Source organism: Falco cherrug, chromosome 9 (genome assembly GCF_023634085.1).
Source record: "Falco cherrug isolate bFalChe1 chromosome 9, bFalChe1.pri, whole genome shotgun sequence".
Taxonomy (NCBI): domain Eukaryota; kingdom Metazoa; phylum Chordata; class Aves; order Falconiformes; family Falconidae; genus Falco; species Falco cherrug.
The window spans coordinates 16,156,250-16,167,374 of NC_073705.1; the positions used below are offsets into that span (position 1 = coordinate 16,156,250).

The 11,125-nt window shown below is 66.9% G+C and overlaps 2 protein-coding genes across 6 annotated transcripts; both read left to right on the top strand.

Moving 5' to 3' along the window:
- Positions 1–290: 290 nt before the first annotated feature.
- ST6GALNAC6 (ST6 N-acetylgalactosaminide alpha-2,6-sialyltransferase 6) lies at positions 291–4,544 on the top strand. 2 transcript variants are annotated; one of them, XM_055721126.1, is made up of 8 exons: positions 291–535; positions 920–1,024; positions 1,250–1,298; positions 1,906–1,970; positions 2,114–2,293; positions 2,485–2,882; positions 3,090–3,197; positions 3,275–4,544. In XM_055721126.1, the coding sequence occupies exons 4-8, from the start codon at positions 1,956–1,958 to the stop codon at positions 3,462–3,464; spliced, it is 891 nt and encodes a 296-aa protein (XP_055577101.1). In that variant the 5' UTR covers positions 291–535; positions 920–1,024; positions 1,250–1,298; positions 1,906–1,955; the 3' UTR covers positions 3,465–4,544. The 2 variants fall into 2 exon arrangements, with proteins under 2 accessions (XP_055577101.1, XP_055577100.1); XM_055721125.1 differs by lacking the exon at positions 1,250–1,298 and having other exon boundaries at positions 292–535.
- A 482-nt stretch (positions 4,545–5,026) lies between these two features.
- On the top strand, positions 5,027–10,383 carry AK1 (adenylate kinase 1). 4 transcript variants are annotated; one of them, XM_055721129.1, is made up of 8 exons: positions 5,027–5,180; positions 6,830–6,872; positions 7,632–7,783; positions 7,973–8,008; positions 8,737–8,900; positions 9,107–9,223; positions 9,697–9,888; positions 10,072–10,383. In XM_055721129.1, exons 3-8 carry the CDS (start codon positions 7,753–7,755, stop codon positions 10,366–10,368), a joined length of 837 nt encoding a protein of 278 aa, XP_055577104.1. In that variant the 5' UTR covers positions 5,027–5,180; positions 6,830–6,872; positions 7,632–7,752; the 3' UTR covers positions 10,369–10,383. The 4 variants fall into 4 exon arrangements, with proteins under 4 accessions (XP_055577104.1, XP_055577105.1, XP_055577103.1 ...); XM_055721130.1 differs by lacking the exon at positions 7,632–7,783 and having other exon boundaries at positions 5,035–5,180; positions 10,170–10,383; XM_055721128.1 differs by lacking the exons at positions 5,027–5,180; positions 7,632–7,783 and adding an exon at positions 5,764–6,603.
- Positions 10,384–11,125: the final 742 nt, after the last annotated feature.

An 11,125-nucleotide genomic window follows, 5' to 3' on the forward strand; every position in this document is an offset into this window, starting at 1 on the left:
GGTGCTGCCGCAGCCCCGCACAGGGCACAGCGCGGCCGGGCTCGGACAGCCACCCGACGGGGGGCCGCTCCCTGCCCACCGCGGAGCCCACTCCGTGCCCCGGGCAGCCCCCGAGAGGGGCCCTGGGCTGCCCGGGCAGCGTGGGGGAGGCCGCGGCATCCCAGCAATGTGGCCCTGCGCCCGGCCGCGGCTCAGGCACCACGTGCAGCTCTTCTCCCCCCCTCCCCCCCCGCCCCGGTGCCCGCCCCGGTGACCTCGGGGTGGGACGTGCCAGGCCGCAGGGGCGGGGGCAGCCCCGGTCTGCTCCGTCGGGGCCCGGGGCTGGGAGGGCGGCGCTAGGACCCGGTGGCGCTCCCCGGCCCCCTCACCGGGCGGGCGGCGCTAGGACCCCGCGGCGCTCCCCGGCCCCGAGCGGCGCGCGGCTCCCGGGGCTCCGTGCGCGCGCGGCGGCGGCCCCGGGCCGGGCGGCGGCGGCAGCAGCAGCAGGAGCAGCGGCAGCATCGCGGCGCAGTGCGGAGCGGAGCTCAGCCGAGCGGTCGGTGCACCCGGCGTGTCCTCTCCCGGGGGACGTTCAGCCGGTGGAGGGGGCGGAACGGCGCTGCGGGGGCGGAGGAGCGGCCCCCGCCCCGCGGCTCCGGTGCACGGGGAAGGGGGGTGGGGGTTCGGTTCCTCCCCACCTGGAGGCGGCCGTGGCCCGGCCTGCCCGGTGTCTGCGGAGCGGGGCCGTGCGGCCCGGGAGCGGGGGCGTTGCGTGCGGGGGGGCTCGCACGTAGGAGCGGGGGCAGGTGTGCACCGGGGGGCTGGGGTAGCTGTTACCTCCCCGGGCTGCGGGAGGGTTTGCCAACGGGGCCGGAGTGCGGCGGGATGCGCACCCCGGGGCGCGGGGGGGAGCGGGTCCGGACCAGCCCTTCCTTGGCAGAGCCGCGATGTGACCCCGGGGCCCCGCCATGGCCGCGCCCGCCGGAGGGGCCCGGCGGCCCCCGCAGCGCAGGAGGAGATGACGCCCCCCCGCCGCCCGCCGCAGGTGAGCGCCCGCGCCGGGGGCAGCCGGAGCAGGTGTCCGGTGCTGCCCCCGCTGTGTCCCGCCGGGCCTCGCGGCACGGCAGGCTGGCACCGGCCCGGGCAGCAGCGCCGGGGCCCCCCCGGGGGCCGCACCCCGCCTGCCGCGTGATTTTCCATCCCTGCCCCCCCCTGGGCGATCAGTAAAGAGGCTCCGATTTCTCGTTTAATTCCCGATCGCTCCGAGCAGTCCAGGAGCGGCCGTGAGTCACTAATGAGGACTTCAGCAAATAAATTGGGTCAGTCCATTGCTGCGAGCCCGGGCGAGTGGGGTGGGAGCGGGTCCTCCCGCCGGGGGGGAGCGCCCAGAGTGCCCCCCGCATGCCTCGGGCCCGGGCTTGGGGGGGCCGCCGGCTCCGGCTGGACAGGAGCCCATGGGTGAGCTGAGTGAGGCCGGTCTCGGCTCCTTGTGCCCCCCCTCCGGTCCGAGCCTCCGCCGTGGCTGTTTTAATGGGATTTGGCTGCACGAGCAGCAGGTTTACCCTCCCTGACCCTGCAGGGCTGAGCAGCTTCAGCCCTGCCGGCGGGGGATAATCCTTCCCTGGAGCTCGGCCCGACACCGGGATCTCCCCGGCACGAGCTGTGGCTGGGTCCCGCTCCCTGCACAGCAGAGCCTGCCCGGCCATTGCCCACAGCATGCCCCTTGCCCACATGGCACCAGGCATCCATCCTCCCCTCAAACGGGGGCCGGGGAGCCGGCTGGGTGCCCGCCCTGTGGGGCCCTGCTTGCTCCAGCACAGTGAGCCAGGCTGTCCCGTATCCTGTCCCGTATCCCATCCCATATCCCCGCTGCTCCAGGGATGGGAGCTGAGCACGGGCGGGTGGCGGTGACCATGTGCCTTGCAGGTGTCCACGGGACGCCGGCGATCGCTGTGCGCTGAGGCCAGCACAAAGACATGAGCGGCAGCACGGTGAGTGCCGGGGCATCGCCCCTGGGACAGTGGGCATCTCCCTGGGGCACGGGCATCCTGCTGGAGCTGCTGTGGGGAGCAGGGCTGGATGCTGACGCCTGCAGGGTCGGGGCAGTAACTGACACTCTCTCCCAACACGGCAGAGCCAGCGCGCCGCCGCCCTGGGGGTCCTCTTTGCCCTGATCATGTTGCTGATCATCTACAGCTCGGGTAGCGGGAGCGAGGTCTTCCCCTACAGCCACCTGCGGGGCAGAGCCCGCCAGCCCCCCGACCTCAAGAAGTGGGGGGTGAAAAGTGGGTACCTGCCCGTCTGCGGGAACAAGGTACGAGCTGGGTGGCAGGGCCCGGCCAGGGCAGCAGGCACAGGGTCTGGCATCTGCTTGACATCCTCTCCAGTGGGATGGTGGCTCTGCAGGGGACAGCAATGCCTTGTCCCCTGTCTCAGCTCCATCTTTCCCTGCTCGGTCATGGTGACACCAAAAGTCACCTGCTCACGGTGGCTTGTCATCACCAGACCCTGACTGCCCGCTGCCACCAGTGCGTCATTGTCACCAGCTCCAGCCACCTCCTGGGCACCCGCCTGGGCTCGGCCATCGATGGGGCTGAGTGCACCATCCGCATGAATGACGCTCCCACCACTGGCTACGAGGCTGACGTGGGCAACAAGACCAGCTTCCGTGTGGTAGCCCACTCCAGCCTGTACCGCGTCCTCAAACGGCCCCAGGAGTTCGTCAACAAGACCCCGGAGACCATCTTCATCTTCTGGGGGCCACCTGCCAAGATGCAAAAGAGCCTCCTGAAAATCATCCAGCGCGTCAGTACCTCTTTCCCCAACATGACAGCCTACGTCGTCTCCCCCAGCCGCATGAAGCAGTTTGATGACCTGTTTCGGGGGGAGACAGGGAAGGACAGGTACCGCAGAGCCATCTTCAGCACCGTGTCCCTCCTTTTTCCAGGTCCCTGGGACAGAGCTGGCTCTTGGGGCTGCTCCATGGGAGGGGCTGCAGCACCGGGCTGGAGGTCCCTGGGGCAGGTTGGGGACCCTGGGGGGATGTCCGTCATCCACATCACCTTGCCCCCATCTCCCCCCCCACCCCTCGCCTCATTTTCCCTTCCCAGGGAGAAGTCACGCTCGTGGCTCAGCACCGGCTGGTTCACCATGGTGATCGCGGTAGAGCTGTGTGATGCCGTCCACGTCTATGGCATGGTGCCACCCAACTACTGTGGGTAAGGAAACCCTCGAGTCCCCACCCTGGCTCCCTGACCCCACCATGGGGCCCACCCCATGCTTCCCCCCCACACAGCCGCCGGCCCCCGCCACGCCGCCTGCCCTACCACTACTACGAGCCGAAGGGCCCCGACGAGTGCACCACCTACATCCACAACGAGCGGAGCCGCAAGGGCAACCACCACCGCTTCATCACCGAGAAGCGGGTCTTCGCCAGCTGGGCTGGCCTCTACAACATCACCTTCTCCCACCCCACCTGGCCCTAGGGGCTGCCCCCCACAGCTGGGCAGACCCCTGGGGCTGGGATGGATGGGGGTTCCCCTGCATCCCCCGGGAGTGGGGAGCAGCAGGAGCCAGGTGCTGGGGGGCCACCAGGTGCCTCCCACAGGACCACCGCCATTGCACACGGTGGCTCCTCATGCCTGGGATGTGTTTGGTTTTGAGCTGGTTTTGGGGGGGGGGCAGGTGGGAAGCGCAGGGTTTGGGGCATCCCCCCCTCCATGGGTGGGAGGCATGGGGGTGAGATCCTGCCTATCCTGGTTTGGGCACGTTGCACCCCCTGCGGGTGCATGGTGGGGGCCAGGTCCCCTGGGCTTGATTTGGGGTTGCATCACTTTTGGGGTCACCACAGAGACTCCCTCCCCCAAGCCTCTGGGTGGGGGGACCTCTCCTGGGGCTCAGCTCCCCTCTGCCATACCCAGCACCCTGATCCTGGTCTGCAGCCATCCTTCCCTCAACAAAGCCCTGCGGTTCTTGGTGGGACCCAGCGGGGTGACACTGCCACCCATCAGTGTCCCAGCATCCCAAAACCACTCGGCCCCTCCCAGCACCGCTGCGCCCCACACCCACACTGCCAAAACCTTTTCTAACCAAGTGATGGGATTTGGGGGGGTGGGAGGTTTTTTTGTGTTTTTCCTCTCCACTTCTGGTCCTGGGGTTTGTATTTGGGTTTCCCAGCTGAAGGGGGAGCGGGGCTGCTCACTAGTGGTAACAAAGGGGACGGGGCCAGCAGCAGCCTGTGGCTGGGTCCTCATAATTCATTAACCGCTTATAAACTATTTAGAAGTGGGCCCGTAGCGGAGGGGGTGGCAGTGCCCCTTGGCACCCTGCGGCTGAGGGGAGTGTTTCATTATTAATTTCTCAGCAGTGGAGAAGGGGGTTTGGGGAAAAGAGCTACATGCGGCGTGTTTGGGTGCTGAGCCGTGGCTGGGCTCCGTGCCTCAGTTTCCCGCCGGCTCAGCCCGTCCCCGTTGCAGCTGGGGCTCTGGGGGGCTCGGTGCCGGGGGGCGCCCGTGTTTTGTAATGGTTTGTACAGGAATAAATATTGCTGCGGTCTGTTGCCTTGGGCCCTGGCTGCGGGCTGGGTTTTGGGGGCTGGGCAGTGGGTGCCATCCCGGGGGGGGGGGGCAGGGGACCGGTGTGTCCCGCGGGCCCTGTGCCCGGCAGCCGCTGACCCCAGCCGCGGGCCGCCCCCCCCCGCCCCGGTGCCTGCCCTGGGGCGGGGGACAGCTGAGGCTGCCCCAGCTCGTGTCCCCCGCACCGGCTGCCCTGGGGTCGGACTCTCTGCAGCCACAGAGAGGGAGGGAGGCGGGTGCGGCCGCTGCACCCCCGAGGTGGGGACAGGGGGGACGGGACGGGGGCAGCTCCGAGGGGCTGCGGAGAGTGGCTCAGGACCCCAGACCCGGCCGGTTGGGGGCTCCCCCCGCAGATGGGGAAACTGAGGCACGGGGGTTGGGGGGTGCTCCGCACCCCTCGGCCGCGCAGGGGTTAAACGCACCCAGCCGGGCGGGCGCTGGGAGGGCCGGTGATGCTGCGGGGGACGGTCCCCCGGCCCCGCGCTGCCCGTCCCTGCCCGCCGCTGCCCGTCCCTGCCCGCCGGGCCCCGCTCCCGGCATGCACCGCGGCGCCAGCGATCTATATATAGCGGTAAAAATAGCGGGTGGGCCAGCAGGGGCTGCCCGCGCCGCCGGCCGCGCACAGAGGTCAGTGTCCCCCCGCACCGGGGTCCCGCTGCCGTCCCCGGCCCGGCCCGAGGCACTGCGGCACCGGCGGGGGGGGGCTCACGGGGGGGCCCGCGCTGCCTGAGCGACCCCCGCCCCCGGCGGGGCGGGCGGCATCGGCAGGGAACGGCGGGGGGCTGCGGGGGGACGCTGCCGGGGATGCCGGGGGGCTTGCACAGGGTGCCGGAGTGGTTGCGTGGGTGCTGGAGGCGTTGGTGCTGAGGCACTTGCACGGGTGCTGGAAGCATCGTAGGGGGTGCTGGAGCCATTGTGTGGGCACTGGGGAGCTTGCAGGGGGTGCTGGGGGTCTTTTAGGGGTGTTGGAGCCATTACGTGGTGCTGGGGGGCTTGCATGGGATGATGGGGGTCTTTCAGGGGTGCTGGAGCCATTGCATGGGTGCTGAAGCCATTGCATGGGTGCTGGAGCCATTGTGTGGGTGCTGGGGGGGTTTCAGGGGGTGCTGGGGGGTTGCAGGGGTGCTGGAGCAGCCCAGTCCTGGGCCTGGGGTCCCAGCGGGGAGCTGGATGCTGATGGGATGGGTGGGGAGGAGGTGGGTTGGAGCTGGCAGTGGGGTGCGATGGGAGCACCCTGGGGTGCATCCTGCAGTGGCTGTTGTTGGGAAGTCCTGGGCCACACTGTCCCCAGCTCCGAGCCACAGGCCCCTCTGGCCAGCAGCCCCACCCCATCTCCTTGGGACCAGGCACCTCCACGTCACCCTCACCCTGCACCCATGGGCCCAGCACCGCGTCAGGCCCTGAGCACCCACTGAGGGCTAGGGCTGCCCCCAGCCCCCCAACCCCACCAAGGTTGGTGCCAGAGGCCCTGGGGCTCAGCACCCCCCACAGTTGGGGACCCCCGGGGTCCTGCACCCTCCCAGCCCCCACGGGGGCCACCGCAGGGCTCTGGCCCTGCAGCGCAGGTGGGACGTGACCTGGTGCTGCTTTCAGCCCGGCCATTCTTAGCCTCTGCCCTTTCCCTGCTGTAACACAACCGGCGGCGGGCGCGCGTGGCCCCGGGATGCCCTGTCCTAGCACCCGGTCCAGCCGGTTTGGGGTGACGCACTGCGGCCAAGCAGGTCGGGCGCTGCAGGGCTGGGTGCGGGCAGGCAGGGTGGCCAACCCCCCTGCCCCCCCGAGGGGATGGGGGTGCCGTGGGGTGCTGCAAGTCCCCCCTTAGGGTACCCCCCCAAAAGAACAGCCTGCGGGGAGCTGGGGGGGTGCTGCCTCCATTACTCGGTGTCCTGGTGACACTGGTCAACCTGAGCCGGTTTCCGGCTGCCAGGCAGCACCCCGGGCACGGGGATGTGGTCATGGCAGGGGATGAAGCCGGTAACGTCACCATGCGTCACCCGGCATGGGGAAGCCCTCACCGCAGCCGGATGCGCAGGTGGCTGCCGGGAGCCAGGTAGGTAGGTGATGGCCACGGAAGCAGGGGTCCTGAGCTCCCTATTTTAGGGCCAAGCTGGGGGTCGGGGTCTTCCCTCACTGCTAGTGCCCACCCCCTCAGCTTGGCCATGGAGCTGGGCACCAGCATGGCAGGGATGGGAGTCCTCTTGTCTCCCCAGACACGGGTCTTGGGGACCCGTGTGTCCCCAATGTGCTGAGCTCATCCTGCTCTTCTTCCCTGGCAGCCTGAAGTGCTCCTGCGCCTCGACCACGGCAGCATGTCAGCAGGTGAGTGCTCTGTTCCCCTGGCATCCGTCCCCCCGATCCGTCAGCTTTGCGACCATCCTCTTCATCCCCATTGCATCCATCCCTTTGTCCCTCTCACTCCCCTTTATATCCATTCCCCCTGCATTGGCCCCCTTCGTATCCAGCCCCTTGGTCCCACTCCGCATCCATCCCCCTGCACCCATCCCCTCGGTTCCCCTTACATCTGTCCCCTCTGCATCCCCCTGTCCCCCTTGCATTCATCCCCTCTATCCTCTTTGCATCCCTCTCCTCCATCCCCCTTCCTTCCCTCCCCTGCGTCCCCTCCTTACCTCCCTCCCCTCTGTCTGTCCCCCACATCGTCCAGCCCCCGACATGCCCCACACACCCTCAGTCCCTGCCAGCCACCTGGCCCTGTCCCCAGCCCCAGGGATCGCCGGGTGCCAGGAGTTGAAATTTCAGCCGGCTGTCATCAGGAGATGGGAAAGTGGCCCCAGAGCGGCTCGACTTTATTTTTAGCTCTGCCTCCCCACACGGCGCTGCACCCTGGCACCGCCCCGCACCATGGCTGGGCCAGATCCTGCAGGTGGTGGGAGCCCTGCACCTGGGTGCTCGGCAAGGGGACAGGGTGGCTAGTGCCACCTGCGCATCGGCCACCACATCCAGGGGCCGATGCTGGGGTTCAGGGATGGCCAGGGGTTGTGCCAGGCACTTGAGGTGGCTGTGCCAAGCCAAGCCTGCCACAGCCCCCATTAGCCCACCGGGGTGACGAGCTGGCCACAGGGGTGGATGCGGCTGGTCCCCACCCGCAGTGGAGCCATGGACAGTGACCGTCTCAGGACACCACGTGGCAGTGGAATTCCAGCCCCACGGCTGAGGCAACCTGGGGTCTTTGTGCTCAGCCATGTCCAGCCTGTCCGTCCCGACCTGCCCAGGTGATGAGGACAAGGGGAACACACGGCTGCTTCCCTCCCCGCCTTCCCCTTCCCCCCCAGGTCTCTGGGATCAGTCCCCTCAGTCCCTGGGGATGCCTCCCCCAATGTGGCACCCCCCCAGAGACACCTTGCTCCTTGATGGGCTTTCTGGCTTTTGGTAATTATATTTTTTCCTTTTCTCTCCTCCAGAGAAGTTCAAGCACCACAAAATCATCTTCGTGGTGGGTGAGTCTGTGTGCGGGTCCTGTTGCTGGTGGGGTCAAGGCCACAGCCCATCCCTTTTCCCTGTCCCTGCGGGGTGGGGGCTGCGAGGAGCAGCCAGTGCCCAGGGCTGGGGAGCTGGGGCTGGAGGCTGAGGATGCGGTGGCCATGGCTCCAGCCCGGCTCCTAAAGGCTGCAGAGGGGTGTCCTGGGACAGAGAGGGCACCTCTGGCCAGGCACGGGATGGCAGCATGACCTGGGGTGAAGTGACAGTAAACACCTCGGGGGTGGTGTCCTCTGTACCGATGGGGTGGTGATGGTCAGGTGCCAAAGGGACAGTGATGCCCTGGGTGCCATCAGGCAGTGATGTCCTGAGTGCCGGTAGGGTCATGATACCCTGGGTGCTACTGGGACAGTGACGTCCAGGTGCTGTTGAGGCAGGTGGTGATGCCCTGGTGCCAATGGGAAAGTGATGTCCTGGGTGCTGATGGGGTAGTGATGCTCTGGGTGCCGTCAAGGTGGTGGTGCCCATGTGCCAGTTGCCAGCAGCCCTTGTCACCCCCAAGCACTTGGCATCCCCCGGCCCACCCCAGGACCACCTCTCACCATCCATCTGGTGCTGGGCCTGAGGACACCAGCCCCCATCTCACCGGGCTCTGAGGACTCCTGTGGGTCTGTGCTGCCGCTTCCACGTACCCCTCCAGCTCCTCACCCATGGCTTGGGGCACATGGGGCCCTTGTGGGACTTGCAGGTGGCCCCGGCTCAGGGAAGGGGACCCAGTGTGAGAAGATCGTGCAGAAGTATGGCTACACCCACCTCTCCACGGGGGACCTGCTGCGGGCGGAGGTCAGCTCAGGCTCAGAGCGGGGCAAGAAGCTCCAGGCCATCATGGAGAAGGGCGAGCTGGTGCCCCTGGTGAGTCCATGCAGGCCACTGGCCAGTGCACGGCAGGACGTGCAGGCAGGGTGGCTGTGGGGACGCCATAGTAACAGCTGGCACATGGCCCAGGGGCACCTCTGTCCCTGCTGCCTGGGGGGGAGTTTGCAGCAGGGATTTGGGGGTGCTGAGTGGGGGCATGTTGTCCAGTGTCAGCCCTGGCAGCTCTGTCCTCCCCTCCCCAGGACACAGTGCTAGACATGCTGCGGGACGCCATGGTGGCCAAAGCAGACGTGTCCAAGGGCTTCCTCATCGATGGCTACCCCCGCGAGGTGAAGCAGGGAGAGGAGTTTGAGAAGAAGGTGAGGGCTGGTGCGGTGCCGTGCCGTACCGTGCCGTGCTGTGCCATGCCACCTACCGTCCATACAGAGGGGCTTCATCCAGCAGCAGCCCGGCCTTCCCCATCCCGGTGAAGAATCTGTCCCAACAAGCGCTAAACTGTCCCCATGCCAGCCAGTGGGTCACCCCATCTGGAGGACAGCCTGCACCTGGGGCGCGGTGGGACGGACTTCTCTCCAGGGTGTCCTCAAGCTGACAGGGTGACCAAGGTGCCAGCACAATGGTGATGGCAGAGTGCCAGGGCTTGGTTGTGGTGTCCCTCTGCCTTCCTCCTCATCTGTTCCACTGTCCCAGTGGCCCCCAGACCTGTGCAGAGGGAGGCAAAGGATGGTGTGGGAACATCTGTGACCCCCATGCTCACCACCACCATCTTCCCAAACCAAGCCAGACCCATGCCAGTTTGGCAGGGTGACAACTGTGTCCCCTCTGCCCACAGATTGCCCCCCCCACACTGCTGCTCTATGTGGATGCGGGGAAGGAGACGATGGTGAAACGCCTGCTGAAGCGAGGCGAGACCAGCGGGCGGGTGGATGACAACGAGGAGACCATCAAGAAGCGTTTGGATACCTACTACAAGGCCACCGAGCCTGTCATTGCCTTCTACAAGAGCAGAGGCATCGTCCGCCAGGTAAGCAGGGATGTGGCTGGTGCCGGCCCCCTCCAGCCCCACAGCTCGAGGCACGTGTGGTCCCAGGGGAGGGGAAGGGATGGATGGGGATGATGAGAGAAGGGAGAAAAAACTCAATCCTGGCTTGTTCGGGTGGGCTTGACCCCCTCCAAGGATGTCCCCACACCCCTTTGCCTAAATCAGTCGCGATCTCTCTGCCCATGGCCAAAATCCATCCCTGGAAGAGCTCCGGTCGCGCCGTCCTCTGGGGCGAGCCCCCCAGCTAACCCCTCCGCACCCAGCTCAACGCCGAGGGCTCTGTGGAGGAGGTTTTCCAGCAGGTCTGCTCCCACCTCGACAGCCTGTAGCCGAACCCCCAGCCCCACTCCCCGCCTCCGGCAGAGACAGCGGAAGCGGCTTTATCCTGTTTTCGTGGACGGAGCCGCACGGAGGAAATTTCAAGGACATTGTGTTTGGCTCTTTCCCGTCTCTCCCCAGTAAAGTTCACTTTAATGAGCCCAGACTTTATCTTTTTCTTCTGTCGCAGGAAATGAGTTTTTCTTTCCAGAGATATTTTTTTTCTCCCCCCTGTCCCCCCCAGCCCCTCTGGAGCTGATTAAGGGCAGGAAGTGGGTGTTTATCCCACCGGGGCAGCGGGATGCTGTGCTCGGAGGAAGGGAGGGAGCATCCCGGCTCCTTGCCCCTGCTTCCCAATCCATGCCCTATGGGGAGCCTGCAGCCAGTCCCCCTTGCCCCCATCCCGTCCCGCTTGCTGAACTCCCTTGTGCCCTGGCTGTGTGACCCCAGAGATGCTGGCAGCATCTGAGCCATATCCCACACGTGCATCCCCTCTCCCCGGCCCTGCCGCTGGGAGCTGGGGGTGGCCAGGATGGGACCCAGCTGTGCCACAATGGGGATTTCCACTGCTTTCATGCCACAGCATCTTATTTCTTCTGGCTGTCAGGGGTTTTCGGTGTATGCAGTGGCTGCACTGTGGTGTTTTGGGGTGGCACAACACCCTGGAGTGGGGTGCTCCCTGCCCTGCTGGCCCTGGGCACCCACTGCCATTGCTGCCACCTCTCAGACTGGCATGCAGACCTGTCCCCAGGGGCCAAAGGACACACTGGGAACACCCAGCTGAGCCCAGCCACTGTGCTGGGTGTCCTCGTGGGTGGGGACAGGATGGGGGTCTTCATGAGGGGTGAATTATAGGGCCTCATCGGACAGGCAGTTAGGGTGCCAGTGTGGGGGATGGGCA

Bases quoted from the DNA above. Each gene is read 5' to 3' on its own strand.
- AK1 (XM_055721128.1), top strand. From the start codon at position 6,553: ATGGGGAAGCCCTCACCGCAGCCGGATGCGCAGGTGGCTGCCGGGAGC. The intron at 6,604-6,829 runs GTAGGTAGGTGA...CTTCCCTGGCAG, and splicing joins AGGTGGCTGCCGGGAGCCAG to CCTGAAGTGCTCCTGCGCCT. The intron at 9,889-10,071 runs GTAAGCAGGGAT...TGCCTAAATCAG, and splicing joins GCAGAGGCATCGTCCGCCAG to TCGCGATCTCTCTGCCCATG.
- ST6GALNAC6 (XM_055721126.1), top strand. The intron at 2,294-2,484 runs GTACGAGCTGGG...TGTCATCACCAG, and splicing joins TGCCCGTCTGCGGGAACAAG to ACCCTGACTGCCCGCTGCCA. The intron at 3,198-3,274 runs GTAAGGAAACCC...CCCCCCACACAG, and splicing joins GTGCCACCCAACTACTGTGG to CCGCCGGCCCCCGCCACGCC.